At 30.5% G+C, this 18501-nt stretch overlaps 1 protein-coding gene across 3 annotated transcripts in view; it reads right to left on the bottom strand.

Annotated features, from left to right (window-relative positions):
* Nucleotides 1–18501, bottom strand: part of shtd (anaphase promoting complex subunit 1) — a 221328-nt gene that overhangs the window by 109819 nt on the left and 93008 nt on the right. For all 3 annotated transcript variants that reach the window (XM_085813065.1, XM_085813067.1, XM_085813066.1), the window contains exons 19-25: nucleotides 18135–18280; nucleotides 17053–17128; nucleotides 10014–10115; nucleotides 9814–9936; nucleotides 9597–9733; nucleotides 5084–5190; nucleotides 324–401 (exon numbers count right to left, since the gene is read on the bottom strand). In XM_085813065.1, the coding sequence (XP_085669191.1) occupies nucleotides 324–401; nucleotides 5084–5190; nucleotides 9597–9733; nucleotides 9814–9936; nucleotides 10014–10115; nucleotides 17053–17128; nucleotides 18135–18280 (769 nt within the window). The remainder of the gene's footprint in view (nucleotides 1–323; nucleotides 402–5083; nucleotides 5191–9596; nucleotides 9734–9813; nucleotides 9937–10013; nucleotides 10116–17052; nucleotides 17129–18134; nucleotides 18281–18501) is intronic.

Here is an 18501-nt window from a genome sequence, read left to right as displayed (position 1 = left end):
AATTTTAAAGGAACCTTATTTGAAAATTTTAATGTAAATAATTATTACCACTATCATAATAAATTAAAAGTTCTAGAAACTGAAATGATTTTTACAAAACTTTCTGTATTAAATAAACTCTTTGATTTTTGAAGATTTTGCACAAGAAACAGAACTAGGGAAAATACTCATAAAAATTTTTCCTATTAAGTCATTTAATGACAATTTCTTATTTTCAAAATATTTATGAGACATCTATTAGAAATGTATTATTAATGTGAAACAATGTATGATCAGGGAATTTATTATATAAGGTAATATTAAATTACTATAAGTAGTAATACCTTCCAACAGTAGCTGCCATAGTGCGAATGCACAAACTGTATAAGTGCCTTTCTTGTTCTTCAATAAATTCATGATCACTGAAAATAAAAGTATACATAACTTAGAAACAAAATAACATACAACTTCTAATCAAAGGCTGATGATAAATGAATTCCAATTAAAGGATATAAAAATAAGTTTTGTAAAATGATGTAACATGCTGGATAATTTCACAGATTTGTTCTACATGAATAATACAGTATTCATATCAGAGATTGCTCCTGCCATCTACACATATTGTTACACGCATATGGGTTCATAATAGATTGAAGGCTATAAGTGAGATTGCAAGGATCTCTGCATCTAAATTCGACATGAAGTGCACCACAGGAGTACACTGGGGAAAATATTTACTGTATACGGCAGCCCCAGTGTTGTCTTGTATTTTAGAGCCATCAGTGTTTACTCTAGTCCATTCAGGTTCACGGTATTATTCATATAATACACATAATGTGTTTGACTTTAATATTGCATCAGAAATGTTTTTCTTTCCCAAGCCATTAATATCTAGCTGGTATTTGATATCAATATATTCAAGGGGATTAGCCATGACCTTGTTATAAGGTACATTATTTTAATATATTACTATAAATTATACATTTCTTATATATGTACCTATTTTAGTCATAAATCAATTTTTTGCTGCTGTGGACAAAAGTACAGCAAAATAACTTATTTGTTTATGAATCTTGATTTAAAAAACACCTCAGAATTACATCAATGAAATTTATGCTTTCCATTACTCTAGACCTTATTTCAAAATGAATACAGATTTTGAAGAAAGTGTCATATTGATGCTGGTCTCTCTTTCTCTTTGTACTCCTTCCTTTTGTTTTTTACCTTACATGTAAGGTATATACAACAAGGGATTGGGATCTGTTCCATCTCTCATCTGTGATTACACATCTTTAAAATTTATTTCAGAAATCTTGCACAGAAGTCAGTGGTTGAAATTACAGAAGAGCAGCTCTTTCTTAAAAAGAAAGATTATCTTTCTAATCAATTATTTTATTCAATCGTCCTTCTTTAAAAAAAAAAAAAAAAAAAAAAAAAAAAAAAAAAAAAAAAGAAGAAGAAGAAGAAGAAGAAGACAACTACTTAGGCTTGTTTTCAATCTATTATATTATAGTTATCGGTTTATATCAGTGGTCTCAAACTCAAAACGTATGCAGGCTGAATGCATGATCTAAAAACAGCTGACAGGGCTGAATTTTTTTAATGAAATGAACATTTTTTATTCAAAATTTTTAAATAAATTAAAAATTTTGTTTAATAGACATTTATTAAAACCTACGTAAATAATAACAATAATATAAGCAGAAAAATTCAAATTTATATTTATTTTGTATATTAAGTCTCAAGTCTGGTACCTGCAAGACTTTTCCTTGGTTACACTGTCTTCAAATATATTGATAGCTAAATATTAATTTTTTGCACCGACATAGTTCAAATAGTTTTAACATGTTTAATTAATCAATAAATAGCTTTCTTTAATTTAAACTAAAATTAAACAAATTAGAGAAACGTTTTTCAAAGTAGGATAAAATTTGAGAATAAATAACAACAATTAAGTTCCTTTCTCTTATTTATTAAATTTTTCTTTGACAGATAAAATATATATGTTTGTATGTTAGTTACTATACACTTCTTTATTTCTTATTACAGCTTGATCAGAGCATTTAAATTCTAGTAACATTTCTAGACTTGGAGAAAAATTACAAAATATTATCTTCATCATTGACTGTAAACACTCATCTGTCAATAGGGTTCTTTTCTTATTCATTTTCAACTGAAAAAAAATTCTTAACATGTTCCCGAACAAAGAGATATTCTTAGCATGAAAATTCATAACTGAGCTTATTTATTTTTTGATAAGTATGAATAAAATGTAATAAAATTTGTATTTCAAATCTTTGAATTTATATCACACTGTAAATTAATTAGACCCATTTATGGATTTTCTGGCCCACTATTCATATTCATTTCTAATGGTAATGAAAATAATGTAAACTTAGACTTCAAATCAGTAAAATTTTGAAAATTTGTTATAGCATATTTGCAATAAATACAAAATTGAAATGTATTCGTCGACTACATAAAAATTGATTTGGTGACCACATGAGACCAATGTATTATTTCATTAATATTCCAACCATATTATAGAAACCTGTCACAGCATTGTCGTAACAGGGCATGTTTTCTTTAACTATATCATTATCACTTGCTTGTTTTCAAAAATAAGTATATGAATTATCGATATAAATTTAAAAAAAAAAGATGTGGCTACAATGTCTGAGGAGACACCTAATGTACCAAGAAAATTGTTGAAGAAACAATTCCAAATTTCTCATAACACCTATAAAATAAATTATGAGAAAATTATTCAAAATGGAAAAACATATATTTTTTTATTTCTAAACTAAAGTTTAAATCATGGTGGTGTCAGGCTACAGAATCAATTCAAAATACGCATATAACTGCTGGTGAAAACGCATCCAAAGAAGAAGAGATGTAAGAATTATTTGCAAAGTTTAGTATTGAAAATCTGGAACTAGCAGCCACTTCTGTACCGTGACATTGGAAATGATCAGTAGTACTACAGTAGTACTACAGTTCAGTAGTACTACAGTCAAAAGTCGTTAATCCGGACTCGTCGGGACTTCGGCGATTCTGGATTATCGATTTTTCCAGATTATAGATCATTAGTTTAAATCTGGTAAGATGGCATGCAGAAATTATAAAATTAAAAATATGAAAGCATAATTAATGAAATAAAGAACAATTATGATCTAAAGGGTATCAACATTTACAAAAAGAAAAAGCTTAATATTTATTTGTTTACTTTATTAAACATTTCTTTCAATGTAAGTTATTTAAGTTGCTTTGTTTCATGTGATAATACTTTAATTCTATTAAACAGACATAATTTCTTGTTTAGTTATAAAGTTCAGCTGTTCAAGTCCTATAATTGCTGAGTCGAGAATATCGGCTAATTTGTCAATCGAAATTTTTTCGTTTTCAATAACCTCTGCGTCACTTTCTTCACTATCGGAAGCGAATTATAATGACGAGGAACTTGATTTAAATCACATCAAAGATGGAGTACATCGAGATGAAATACTACATTTAGTAAGGAATTATAAGCCAAATAAAATAAAAACATCTGCCCTAAAGATAAGGATAGTGCTGACAGATCAACTTCCAATTCATTGCACGCCACGTCGTTTGCCTCCCGCAGAGCAGCATGAAATTGATAAACATATTTCGGAATGATTAGATAATCAAAGGATATGCCTTTATCCATTTTTTGCAGCAATTCCACTTTCTGTTTAATGGACTTCGAAGCATACTTTCGCTTTGTAGATTCTTTACATATTAGTAAATATATATCAGAAATTCTATTTGATATATTCGAAAGTTCAAGCTTACTTTTATAAAATTGCTCTAACAGTCTGCAAAAAATAATAAGCCGGATCCAACTCAAAGATTAAGGAACAACGCAATCTGCAACATTAACTGAATTAGATAATTTTTAGCTTATACCATCCGTTATACATTAAACGCGCACGCGCACACTCATATTCGCAGCCATAAAGGTCTTACACGCACGCATAAACGCCTATGTGCATGCATCAACACGACGCATGCGCAGAATGTTTGTAGCTTTGAGGTCCGGATTATAGATCATTCCGGATTATGGGTGTCCAAAATTAACGACTTTTGAATGTATATAAATTTTGAAGAATTAAGAATAAGTACTTCCATTAAAGATCATCTTTGTCTAAAAGGGAAAACAGAAAAGCTGAAAGAATCTAAACTCCTGGAGTTAATGTAAATGCACAAGCAAATACTCTGAAGGAGGCTTGCTTTCTACTTCTGCCAAATTAAAAAAAAAAAAAAAAAAAGATACCGTTTTAAGAAGACAGAAACATTTATCAAAAATGGATCTGATTTAAACATGATGCAATGATACTGATTTTACCCAATAAACCTTCACAACTCTTTCCTAAATCTAACTTCTACACAAAGAAGATTGTGGTTATGCTAGGTGGCTCGCAACTAGTCGATTCATTACTTTTTCCTTGATTCTGGAGCAAATATCACTGCTAAATTATACATTGCAAAGTAAAGGTTTTCTATCGAAAATTTAATCCTAAACAACGAGCACAGACCTACTCTGCTTCCGACTTGCGTGAGTTTGAAAAAATTAAATGAGTTAGGTGTTTAAGTTCCACCTTATCCTGCACACTTTTATAAACTGTCCAATGAATATCAGTTCTTCATTTCTTTTTCAAATTTTAAAACAAATAATTTCACAACAGCAGGATACTGAAAATAATTTACAGCAATTCTGCATTAAGGGAATCTGAATTTTTCTCACTGGGATAAGTTTCCTTTCCATACCTTAGATAAAATGCAGTAGAAAGGTGCTTATTTTTAGTCTAAATACTGAATTATTAAAATATTACCATGAACTTGCAGTTGAAAAGCTAAAATCATCTTAATAACCAAACATATATGTGTCAAAATAATTTTACTTATATCCTATATGCAAGTTAAAAATAAATTTCACATAAATTAACTGTTACAATGTTATCACTAAGTTGGGATTAAATCATCCAATACATATGTGTTAGCATTACCTTACTTATACTGCATACTTTAAGATAAAAACTAAAAATATGATTACTTAGAGAGGGAAAAGTGAAAAAACTATTACCTAACTTCAGGTCTTTGTTGTAAAGCTATTCGAACAGGTTTAGATGACTGCAACATATGATAAACATCATGGATTCTATGATCTTGACTGAATCTTAAACGTAGTACCTTCATATATAGAAAAATAAAATCAACTGCATTAGGAAACTAATTAACTTCACACTTTTAATAGAAAAATATCCATCAAAACAAAATAAAAGTTAGTGCACACATAAAAGCTTTTTAAAAAAATACATTGCTTTTATGACTGAAAACACTGTACAGGGGAAAAATACATTATACTATTAATTTTAATAATCATCTTAGATAACTTACATAAATTATTATGCCTCTAAAAAAACTAAATGCTAATACATCTTATAAATTTCTAAACACCTGGAACTAGTTTTTCAATATTCCAGGATTCTACAAAGGAAGGTAAGTACAATATTATTTATGATTCAAATCATATTTTAAGTAATTTTATCTTCAGTAGTTTAATAATAATGTTTGCTCTGGATGAAATGTTATATTTTTTACTCATAGCCCCTACATTTCATTTAAATTATGGGTACTATTCTGTTACAGTGGCTACAGTTAAAAATAAAAAGAAAACAATGCAAGAAAAACACGCCAAATATCGTGGCTTGAGAATTTAATGTTTGAAATACCATCACTGTTATTTTTTTGCCATTTTTTGCCATTTTTTTAGTATGATGGATTACACAATTTGGAAATTATCTAATAATGAAGAGGCTGTCATAAGATTCTTTCAGGACAAAGGAACAATTCATAGCAATAGATTTTATTCTCAAAATCATCCAATGAAGTTATCTTTTAACTCAAACAAAGCTCCTATACGGCATTGTTCTGTACATTCTTGCTATTATTCATTCTTGAATTTTGCTAACTGCATTCAGAAATCAGCCATAATACAACAACAGATTGGAATATCTATTTTAAAGTCTTTTCACAAAAAGAAAAAAAAAACAATGTTGGAAGTGTTCTTAAGGGACAATGGGTATTCGGGGTTTATGCCCGGAAAGCAAAGATTTTTTTTTTTTTTTTTTTTTTCTGGTTGTCATTCTCAATCATTGTGTTCAACATTGATGACTGCCATTCAGGATGACTGCCATTACAGGAATTAAACAAGCACTGCAAACCATATGAAGCACAACATAGGTCACTCACAAGTAGGGTACGAGGCTATTATCTATTTACTTTGGGTAAATAATAGTTGACACCCTACATTTCTATGTAACATCACTTAATACATGAACACATACAATAAATTGCCAGCATTCAGTTGGTTAAGTATTAGCAATGTAATGTATCATGAAATGTAATTCTTATAAACTAATTATTGTAAAAACACACAAAATTGCATACAATGAAAAAAAAATAAGTTGGCAATGTATCAGCATATAGTATATGCAGATGTATCTAAAAGTACGTAGTACACGTAGGTATGCATGAAGCTATTTTTTCCTTCTGTTTTCAAACTTATTTATTTATATCCTTTTTATTATTATTTTATATTCTTTTCTAATTTTGACTGCTGATTGTAAATGATGATGTAAACAAGTCATGATTGTAGACATGATCTATAAACTAGAAATAAGTTGCTTCCAGCCACCACAATTTATAATGTCATGATCAAGCTTTACGTGTAAATAACAATGTACTGCTAAATAATAATGTCATTTCTGAAAATCAATTATCACAAAAACGTACGTTACAGCACATGATGAATCGTTAAAATTGAGCTGCTTTAAATTTCAGTACTTAAATGTAAGCTTTGTAAACAATTTTTTAGTTCTTACTTAATTCTGATAGTAAACACTGACGTAAACAGATCATATTTACAAAACTGATTTATAGCGTGGGAACATCATGCCTGTTTCTACTGCAATATGCAATGAACTGACACATGTTGCCTGTACCCATTACAATAGATAACAGCTTAAAAATATGCACCTGCACAACTGTGTATATCATGTAATGCAATCCATTTTACTTGAGCTAATTTAACGCTGAAAGGTAGGAGTGCTGTTGATGCTGCTGGCCGTGGTAGTACTTATAGTGTTGGCTGGAGTCACAGTTTCTATCATGACTCGGGGAATGATGCCAGAATGTTGTTAGTTTTCTAGTTAGTGTATGGGGCTAATACCTACTTACTTAGGTAAATATTAGGTCACCCCTTCACTTCTACATAATATATATTCAAAAACTGAAATCTTTTCTGCAATACTGAATGATATTTCTAATTTTATGCCACCTGTTTAGATTGAATTTTGTTTTGCTTTGTTATTATTTCATTTATGTGTAGAATATTGTAGATTGAAAAACTGAAAAGAAAAATTTACTTTCTTTAGGAACTAAAATTTTAAAAAGTGTATTTTTTTAGTCTTTTGAAGTCTATTATTATTTGATAATTTTATACTTAGCAGCAATTCGTGGCAGAAAAAAGATGGTGCATTTTTAACTGAAGCCACTCTTAACAGAATAGTACCAGATTATGCATAATACAGAATGAAAACTGTGAAGTAATTAAATACTTCAAAAAATTGCTCAAACTAAGCTATAACTTTACTGCTGCTCTTAAATCTTAATACAAATCAAGCCTTTTTTCTTCTTTAAAAAAATTAAAATCAACTATTACAAGCTAATTTTCTAATAAAGAAAAAAAAAAGGCAGTTATGTCCCCATGTTTCTCTGCATGTCTTTCACAATCTACAAGGCTAAATTTTCTCATTCATCAAAGGTTAATTATTTATAAATATTAATTTGTATGAAAATTATTATTCTTTATGCATACAACCTTAAAGGTAACTTTAAATTCAATAAACTATGAAATGTCAAAAATTTTAAAGTAATTTAAAAGCTTTATTAATTAATAAAAGATGATGCATAGTATTGTTACAAGAAACAAAGCAGCTATACTTTTTTTGCAGGAAAAACATTCCTTGAAAAATTTTGCTGATTAAAACAAATAATTATATGAAAAATAACTTACACTACCAAGAAATAATAAAATGTATTTTTTTAACTTTATTATTTAAAAGTTTGGTTTATTCAAATTTAACTTTTTGTTTTCTCATAATTTATTTTTTTATCAGATATTTTTTATACCTTGCTTTAAAGAATGTTCCCTGATCAAAAATCCTACCATTAGAAAATAATAAACAATCAGATTATTTCACTGATTAAAAAATAAAAGGTTTAGGAACAAAATTTTTCACTTATGAAAAATAGGAAATGAAACCTTATTAAAAAAGATACACACAAAATAATTATATAATCATTATTTAATCTATGATTATGTGTCATAAATTAAGAAATTTCTATTATAAAACACCAGCACTGGTGCAATGGTCAGATTACATCAAGCATATGCACCTAAGTTATGAGCCAAAATATCATGTTTCACAGAGTACCAAATTGCCTATACATTTAGAATATAAGATACATTGCTGATTAAAAATTGCTAACATAACAAATGATATACTTCTTGAAAGTATAATTAATTAAATAAAAGATATTGAATATTAAAAATAAAAAAAAGAAACCAACAAAATTATCATTGATTATTAACATATTCAAGCATTTAATATTCAAGTAATAATATTTCAGGGAGGCAACTGGCCTTGCAGTTTGGTTGCAATACTCTTAATATTGGGACTAGCATTGCTGACATGTAATCACACAGAATTTCTAAAATATTTGTCACTCATCCTTGTATCTAAATATTTGTACATTTGCTAGTGCTTGCTATGCTTCATTTTTGAAAACGGTCATTCACACATGTATATACTGCCAAAAAGACTCAATAATGAGATCAATGCTGCTGATACATAATTGCAGAGATTTTTTTTAATTAGTTTGGATTGTACTTACTTGTGAAACATGTTTCATTATTGACAACAATCATTCGCAAGTGTAAATACTACTAAAAATAATATATATTTTTCTTGAAAAAGTGCATAAATTTAAATATTTTTTAAACTAACTTTACTAAATATATTTTATGAAAGCCTGCTGAAGTAATGTTACTAAGTTTTGAATCCAGAATTAAATCTTCTTGAAACTCAGTATGCATTGCAGCTTTTCTAAAGCATTGTTTATGTCAGTACTCATTGCATTAATAAACATAGAAATTTTACTTCTAGATAATTTAAGTTATCAATAGTCAGGCAGACTGATGGCCAGATCAGATTGCCAGAACTTTTCAAAACCATATTCAGCTCAAAGGCCTGCAATTAGGCATCATAAAAAGCATTCTAGAGCTTATATGCTTCAGGAAGAATGATTGTGGAGAATTTTCTGAAGAAAATTAGCTCATATTTTCACTGCATACAAGTACATCCATTAAACCTGATATAACAATTTCATTCAGACATTAGTAACCAAACCCAAAATGGATTACTAGTATTTACTGGTCTTAGATTAGCCACTGATGGTCGCTTCCTACAAATAAAAATGAGAGGGGGACAAAATATAACAATAAGACCTGATGCTAAGAAAAAAAAACTTACTTCTAAATCTAAATGACACAGTCCATCATCAGTTTCTCGGTTGTTACCATTTTTACCAGCTTCATTTTTTGTCTTATTCAAATTATACTGTATATGCTTCTGCTCACACACTTCTAATGATGATAAATCACGCCTGCCTAATAACATTACAAACAATATAATACCTGTATTTCAATAAATAAAAGGAAGGTGCATAAAAAATATAAAATAATATTACCAATTAAATCAAACATATCTTTGGACCACAAACAAGATGGCTCACGCCAACAATTTAGAATTGCGTCTTTAATTGGCAATGCAAGACCAATGGGTAAAGAAGTCAGATCTTTTACTGTAAAGCCTTTAAAAGACAAAACGTAATTAGATATTATAATTAAAGATATAAAAGTAAAATTATTCAATTTAACTTTCTTTTACCTATTTTTGTAAGGAAAAAAATAGCAGCCTTTTTGGGATTGGTACTGATTTTGTAACAAGAAGCAAGCAAATTGTCATCAAGCAAATCTTTAATTCTTACACCTAGAATAAATAACAAAAATTATGATACTGAAATTCATTTCATTTTTTTTCATGTAACCTTAAAATTAATAAAAATTTTATGGAAATTTATAAAAAAAAAGAAGAATATACAATAAATATACCAAACAGCCATTACATTATGACCACCCTTCACTTAGAGCAATCAGCTAGCCCGGAGACAAAGCCATGGTACATGCGTGGCTGATGCTAGGGTATATAAAGCATCCATAAACTGGGAAAAACAGATGATTTATCAGATTTTGGTAAGGGTTACATCACCAAGCCTCAGCACCTGGAAACTTCAATTTCAGAAATGAAGTATTTGGTGGGCTGCTCATGTGCAGCTGTTATCAGTACTTATCAAAGCAAACATTGTTATGCATTGTTTACCATAATCAAAGGGCTACAATGGCCGTAATCACCAGCAGCTACAACAGTGGTGACCCAGATGGTGTGTCTCAACACACACTGCACCATACACTGCTGCATATGTGCCTAAGCAGCTGGCACCTGAATTGCATCCTTGTGCTGGAAGCACATCATTGCTAACAACACCTGCAGTGGACTAAGGAACAAGGGGCACTGGACCATAGAAGAATGAAAGAAAATCTCATGGTCTGACAAATCACATTTTTTGGTCAATCACATTGATGGGCAAGTTCTAATACGCCGATATCCAAAGCAAACCCTGTGTAAAAGCAAGCTTTTACACTGCAGCTAGAATGAAATAATCTTTATCACTCAACACAAGAGCATAAAGACTGACCGAACCAGTTTGTTGCAGCTGTTCCCCACGCCACCACTTATTCCCATATTGTGAGCAGTGACAGAATTGTCAGCAATTAACTACATTACAAGAAAATCCTTCATTCATGGGAAGAGAATGTGTTCCAAAGGGTGTGTCTGACGCCGTTGTCTACCTGTCACTATATGCTGTTGTATGGAATTCTTCAGGTGTAATGTCGAGCAACTTCTTTGCACTGGTAGAAAATAATCTATGTGGTTTAAAGAATGATTACTTCATCATAATTTTGCAGTGTCTACACTGTGTCAACATAATTCATTATGAAGATGAAATATGATTTATTGGTGTTGCACGTTCTTCAATCGTCAATGGTGCTCGGCTAAAATAGTAAAGAACAGTTAAAGTATTGACAGCAACGTTTGTGTAAGTGTGGAGATCCTATATGTAATCAAGAAATGAATGAAATGATTTGTAGCTACTAATAAATAAAACAAGAAAATGTATAAATTGTATTTATTCCATAATCATAAGTAAAAAATCAAATTGCACTATACAAGTATGTAAAAAATCGAGTTGCACTATACAAGTCATATGAAGGATAATTCCAGTGTTTTTAATAATTGGGTTAATGCACACAGAACACAATAGCCGTATGTTTCTAGTTGAAATTCACTTGCTTATTTGACATACTCAGTAGTTGTCATTAAGTAATTAATATTGGAAATTTTATCTTATATACCACACATAACTTCATGACTCAGCACAAGAGTATAAAGTCTGACTAAACTGGTTTGTCGTTACTGTTCCACAGCACACTGCAAAAGGTCAAGGCTAAACCTCAACCCTGAGACCACTTCTCATGTTGTGAGCAGTGACAGAATTGTCAGCAGTTATCTTATGTACCACACATAACTTCATCACTCAGGGGGACAGCATAACATTCAGCCCATCAACACAACACCTTTGCACCTGGGTGCACAGTTGGCCATATACAAGGCAGTGGTAATAGCATTATGGTGCACATTAGAATCCATCATTCTTATAGAACAATCCTTGATGTTTATGCACTATGTTAACATCACTGCAGACAAGGTACACCCTTTATGGGAACAGTATTCCCAGCAGATTATGGAATTTGCCAACAAGATAATGCAATATGGCATAACAGGCAAAGTGCAAGAGAGTAGTTCTAGGAACATTATAGTGAATTTTAAGTCATATCTTGGCCTCTGAATACCCCTGGCATGAATCGAATCCTGACATGGCCTATTAGTGGCCGTGGGATAAAGTTGTCGAACACTGGTAGTTTGATCCAAGGTTTGAATCCCACGAGCGAACTCGCTGCATGGGCGTTTTCGTTGTTTTACCCATGTGTAAGGTGTATACGACGCAGTTTCCTTTAGAAAGTCCTGGCATCCCTCACCTCAGAAAGATAGCCCTAGTGTATGCTTTTCCATAAGCTCAATAAACCAAACCATTTCCTAACATGAGTCAACATTTTGCTGGAGGCTGGCATTTTTGAGGTTGAAAGGTAATCCTACTTCAAATTAAACAGGTGATCATAATGTAATGCTCTTCAGTGCATATTAATCTAAAATAAATATGCTTTGTTTGAATGAATTGTTATTTTTAAGTAAATGGCTATTTACAGAACTACTGAAAAATGATTATATTTTTCATTGGTTTATTTTATAATTAAAAATGCTAACATAAAGTCATATACACATTCTTAAGACTTCACCCTAGTTCAAAAAAATATTCCTGGAACATCATTAACAAAATACTAGAGGAATATACTGTAATTTCTGGAAGAAAGGGCGCATCAGCATAAACACCGCAATAGATTAAATTGTGCATGATATCGTCGTGGGCCATATAGATGCAAAATCTCAACCTAAGTCCTGATATATGACATATCAGTTAAGAAAAATGCATGAAATGAAACCACAACTTAAAAATAAATTAAAGAAATGTTGAAAATATATTTACGTTCCCGTATATGCTTATATTTACCCACTAAAGAAGTCCATATTTGCAATACTCAGACTATATTATAAAAAATGTTGCAACAACGAAATATTAAATTTGGATGGCAAAATGAAATTTTAAATTTTTTTTACAAAAGGAATTACAGCAAACTATACATCATATGAAGTCATCAAAATCTGATTCTTCACTATCTGAATTAAAAAGATTTAGTAAATCCTGATCTAAGTCTTTCAGATCGTCACATTCATCCTCTTGGTTTACAGTCTTGGTTCTTTATCTAAGGATATAATTTCAGCTTCTTTGAACCGTCCTATTATTGACAATGTTTTTACCGATTTCCACGCACTTCCTACCCACTTTGCAAATTCTTCATAAGATGCTCTACGTATTTTACCACTTTTGTATATGTATGCAATCCTTCACTCATCCAACACTCCCACTGCTTTCGGACTTCAGCTTTGAAGGATTTATTACCTGACATATCTAATGGTTGTAAGATTTTTGTCAAACCACCAGGAATTAATGCAATGGTCGTAGACAATTTTTGACATCTGGTTTTCACTGACTCAAGTAAATGAGCACGCATGGAATCCATTATCAATAACCCTTTTGGTTGGAAAAAAGATCCCTTACGACACTACCAAACTTTTTGTAGCCATTCATGCATGATTGTTACGCACATCCAGCCGTTCTCGTTTGCACAAATAATTACGTCATTAGGAAAATCTCCCTTCAGAATAGTCTTTCGTTTAAAAATGATCATTGGCTTTAGCTTGTCACCGTTTGCGGCACAAGCTAACACGCATGTAAATGACGTTCTTTCATGCCCCGTCGTAAGCACAGATACAGTTTTTGCACCAGTTTTATCAACAGTTCTGTTTGCAGGAGAGTCAAAAGCTAACGGTGTTTCATCCACATTTATTATCTGTGACCGAAGAAGTTTTTTTGGTCAATAGTATCTATCATATATTTTAGAAAAGATGCATTTTTATCCTGCCAATCCATTAGTAATTATTGCCCGACTGTTGTTCTAGTGCGCACAGAAATATTTTTTCTTTTCACAAATCTGCTACACCAGAAAGGCTCTCCTTTGAAATCATTTATGTTCATTTGTTTTGCTATAAATTTTGCTTGTAAGCGAGTTTTTACAGTTGAAATTGCCATTCCCTTTCTTCGTTGCTCCTTTATCGAGTTTGCAAGGTTGTCCTCTAGATTCAGCCACCTTACAGTACCACTTCTTTTGGCTCGTTTCTGTTGTGGCATAATTTTAAGAAGTTCTTTTTCAGTTCTCCAATGTCGAATACATCTCTCGTCCACTTCAAACTGTCGAGCTGCTGCTCTATTTACAATTTGTTCAGCATGTGAAATTACATTAAGCTTAAAACCAGCAATATGGCTTCTGTGCCGTTTAGGTGACATTTTCAAAAATTTTCTGCTCCCTTCTTACTTAAAAACTATCCAACAAGTACTTGTACCCAAACTGATAGGATCTGTATCTGGCAGAATGCCAAGAAAAATCGATTCATGCTGAAGGGGAAATATGTCAGAGTTCCTTATAGCGAGGCAGGTGGAGTCGTGTCTGCCTTTAAAAAAGTTGCAGAAAAGGCAGGGGTGGGGAGAGGATGGGTCCTGGAAGATTCATCGAATGGCAGAGGAGAGAGACTATTCAAACTGATGAGAATGTTGATTTGAAAAGGGGAAGAATGTTATTGTTCTGAGATCCTGCTTAGGGTGAATAAAACATGTAGGTCCGTTCAAGGGAAAGAATGTAAACAAAATAACGTTCGCGAAAAGCAACTGAGTGGTCTTTTGTGTGGGACCAGCATCAGTCTATGTACAATGACAAGGCCATCCAAACTATGTACAATGACCATCATAGGAAATATTTTATTTTTAGTGCACCTAAACGCCGCATGGGTAGAAACGGCGCACCCGCTGAAATTTAAGTTTAAACACGTAAACGCCGCGGCGTTTCTTCCAAAAAATACGGTAACTTTCTCTTGTTCAATAAAAGATAAATGAAGAAGCTCAATATAAAATTATGTCTGTCACTGAAATTCATTCCAGTTTTATCAAAGCACTATTGCTACACTGAATATGGTAGAAACTGAAATGTTTCATAGAGAAGTTCAGGTGCTTGGTTAAAAGAAAAAAGCTCAGAATAGGTTTTTACATGCTTTTCACAAGAATATAATGACAGCTACATCATTCACAAGACTGCTGAGCAGAAAAATTTCAGAATTTTTAAGGAATCCCAACTTGATGCATAAATTAGTGCAAATAATAATTTTGACTTTTGAAAATTTTAAATTGTGATTTTTCTCACAATAACAGAATGCTGCAAAGAACTTTTGCACTTTCAGTTTAAACAGATGTACCTAATGATTACCTAATGATATATTACATCATCAGTGATGTTATCGGTTGAAAGGATTTTGAGATGGAAATATATTTGTTGGGCTATTCCACATTGAAAATATCCATAATAGTGGATACAGATGCATTCAAGACGTTAGTGGAAACTTACTTTCTAGTAAACAACTACTCACATATACCCTCCATCAAATCTTCAAGATTAATAAGAAGTAAGTTTTGGAATTTTGTGAATTCTCAGTTGAGCAATAGGCAAATCATTCACCATGCACTGTCCTGTTTTCATGTTACAGTCTTGAAAGTTGAATTTTCTTGGATTGCGCTGTCACATTAGAAAAAAAAAATGGGTGCTATATGACAATATTAACACCTAAAAACAGTGACTCTACTTTGATGAAGAAGATTTTACTCCTGATAGATTTTTACACTTATATGAAGGCAGTAGCTCATTACTTACTATGTTTAATATACATATTACGTTTTTCCTTGCCAAATTAATACAGAGATTTTACATTTCTTATGAAAATGTAACTTCTGTGAAATTCGAGATACTCTGAAATCATAAAAGGATATAAAAAGCATTGCACATCACATATATCATAATAGTTTGGTATATCAAGGTTGCCACACATTAAGAAATGGTAAAACAAGGAAATTTAAAATATTTAAGTTATTGAAAAGTAAACTGTGTACATTCTTACATAGTTGATATTATGATGCAGTTGAAATGACAGTGTGTTAATGAAGTCACATATCAAGAGCCCAACAATTTTCCAAAACTAGTATATACCCAATAAAAGAAATGCTACAGTTTCATGGACTTTCATTCCTTCTTTAAATTAATTTTTTTTCAACTCTTATAAACATTACACTAAAAAATTGTAGAACTCTATTTAATCCAGGTCACAGTTCCAGATGTAATTATGAATCTAAAATTGACGAGATCAGTCTCAAGCATCGGGTAACCTTGTACGCATGAGCCCTGACAGTGTGATTATAAGACTGCTGAATAAATATTAAACCTCAAGGAGGTGGCTGCATGGTTGGTTTTCCCTGTGTTATGTGATTATGAGTGAGCTTCCTTCAAAAAATCTTCTACAAAGGCATCCCTTCCCATAAGCAGATACCTCTTATCTGCCATATTCAAATAACCAAACTCAACACTATACATATCATGAGAATTTTCACAAATTTTAAAAAAAATCAGATTTTAAAATACTAACCAGAGAAATGGGCAAAGGATTTTATTTTGCTTACCATGCATATAAAAGACAGTGTCTTGCTAATTTTATGAACATACATAATTTACGATAAGATTCCAGATTATCTAAATAAGTTTTATCTAAATAATTTAATGAAAGAAGAAATTTTAAATGCATCATTCAAACACCGTATCTAGTCTATCAGAATGGCTATTATAGCCACTTTATGTCTCAAAAGTTACTTAAAATGATATAATGATTTAGCATCAGGCTTATATGATCAAATATGAAAAATGTGTGAAAATATTCATGTACATCTAAAAGAAATCAATTTGCAAAAACTTTCAATCACCAATTCTTATAATTTTATCAACATTTCCAACATTACTGTACAATCAAAATAACAATAATTAAGCTATTTTAATAATTAAATTAAATGTGATAATTGGACTGTTTTAATTTCATTTAATTTTGTAACAGGATTTATTTAACCACTTAAAAAAAAGTAACATTCAAAACCAAATTTCTGTCATATGCTGAATACTAACCAGAGAAATGCTGGTAGTTCAAAAGCCAACACAAATATTATACATAACTGGAAAATATGCAACAAAAGATTATATCATACCTGGAACAATAATTTGAGAAAGATAATCTTGAACCTTCTGTGCTGGCTGATCAACTGATGCTAATATGGCATAAACCTAAATAGAAGTGCATATCAAAACAATGAATATTTTTTGCAATAAACTTCACATAGCAAATAGAAAGATTATATTTTTTACACATAACTAGGCTGTTAGGGACTTTTAAATTAAAGTCCTTATTTGCTGATGAAAAAATTATGCAGGCTTAAAATATATGGAAATAAATTAGATCGTTTAACGTGTCTAAATTTTCAAAAGAAACATGCAATACGAATTCTGATAACAAATTGTTAACTATAAGAAGACTAATGACAAAGAATAAATTGCATAAATAACAAATACATAGAGAATTTCTATATTTTGTAGGTTACCTAGTTAAAAAGAATTTTTAATTAAAGGAACAATAATTATTAAAATTTTTAAACAATCTAAGTTTTGAAATAATCTGCATATTAAAGTAAAATAATAAATGAAATAAAAAACACAATGTAACAAGTCTAATATTAAATATAAATTTCAATATGTTTAGTCAAACTTCTGCATACTTTTAATACACTCTGCTGGCTAACAACTATGCAAAAATGTACATAACTCTGCTTAAAACATTCAACAAATTTAAAATTACATTAGAATTCAGTTCTTAAAATGATGGAAACAATTATTCTCTTTCCCATGTATATAAAAGAAGAGCATACATTACCTGTAAAAATGTAATGAAATTCATAAATTAACAAATAAAACTTTTCAAAGTTCAAGAACTTAAAATAGCTAAATTGCCAATCAGCCGTCAAATCCAGGCACACACAGTGGAAAGGCTTATGATTCTGACAAGGATAATTTGTTTCTGATATTATAGAATAGATGAATTCACAAAGTAATTGGGAGATCTACCAATGCTATGTACTAAAATTATAGATTTGGTTTTACATTAAAAAAAAAAAAATGTAAAAAGTGATTTTAAGTTAAGTTTAAAGTTAAATTGTAAAACTATGAAACATTTTGTAAAAATTACAAAAAATTCATAAATGTTGAAAAATATGCATAATTAAAAAATACAGCTCACCATAATAATATGACACAACATATTTGTAACCTGTGGAATGTAAGGAAAAGGTTGACATCTACCAGATGAAAGATACTCTTTTATCCAGGTATAAACACATGGAGCATTCACAAAATAATTTGGATAATGAATCATTTGAATTTGATCTTAAAAAAGAAAAATATTAATTAACTGACAAGAATAATAATTTGACAAGTTATAAACATGTTAAAATGACCCACAAAATCAATATTTACAAGTTATATGTTCCAAAATATACAATATGGAGGGATTTAATTTTAAAACTCCTAATTTTGCAGTTTTTCATTTATTGTGTTATAAAAGTAGCAAATATCCTATTTATGGCTGCAAAATAAATGCTGCATTA

Source organism: Stegodyphus dumicola, chromosome 3 (genome assembly GCF_044657685.1).
Source record: "Stegodyphus dumicola isolate Sdum_Otavi_A_Nest chromosome 3, ASM4465768v1".
NCBI classification, from domain to species: domain Eukaryota; kingdom Metazoa; phylum Arthropoda; class Arachnida; order Araneae; family Eresidae; genus Stegodyphus; species Stegodyphus dumicola.
The sequence above is the reverse complement of the archived record's forward strand: the minus strand, read 5'-3'. Positions and strand labels throughout refer to the sequence as shown.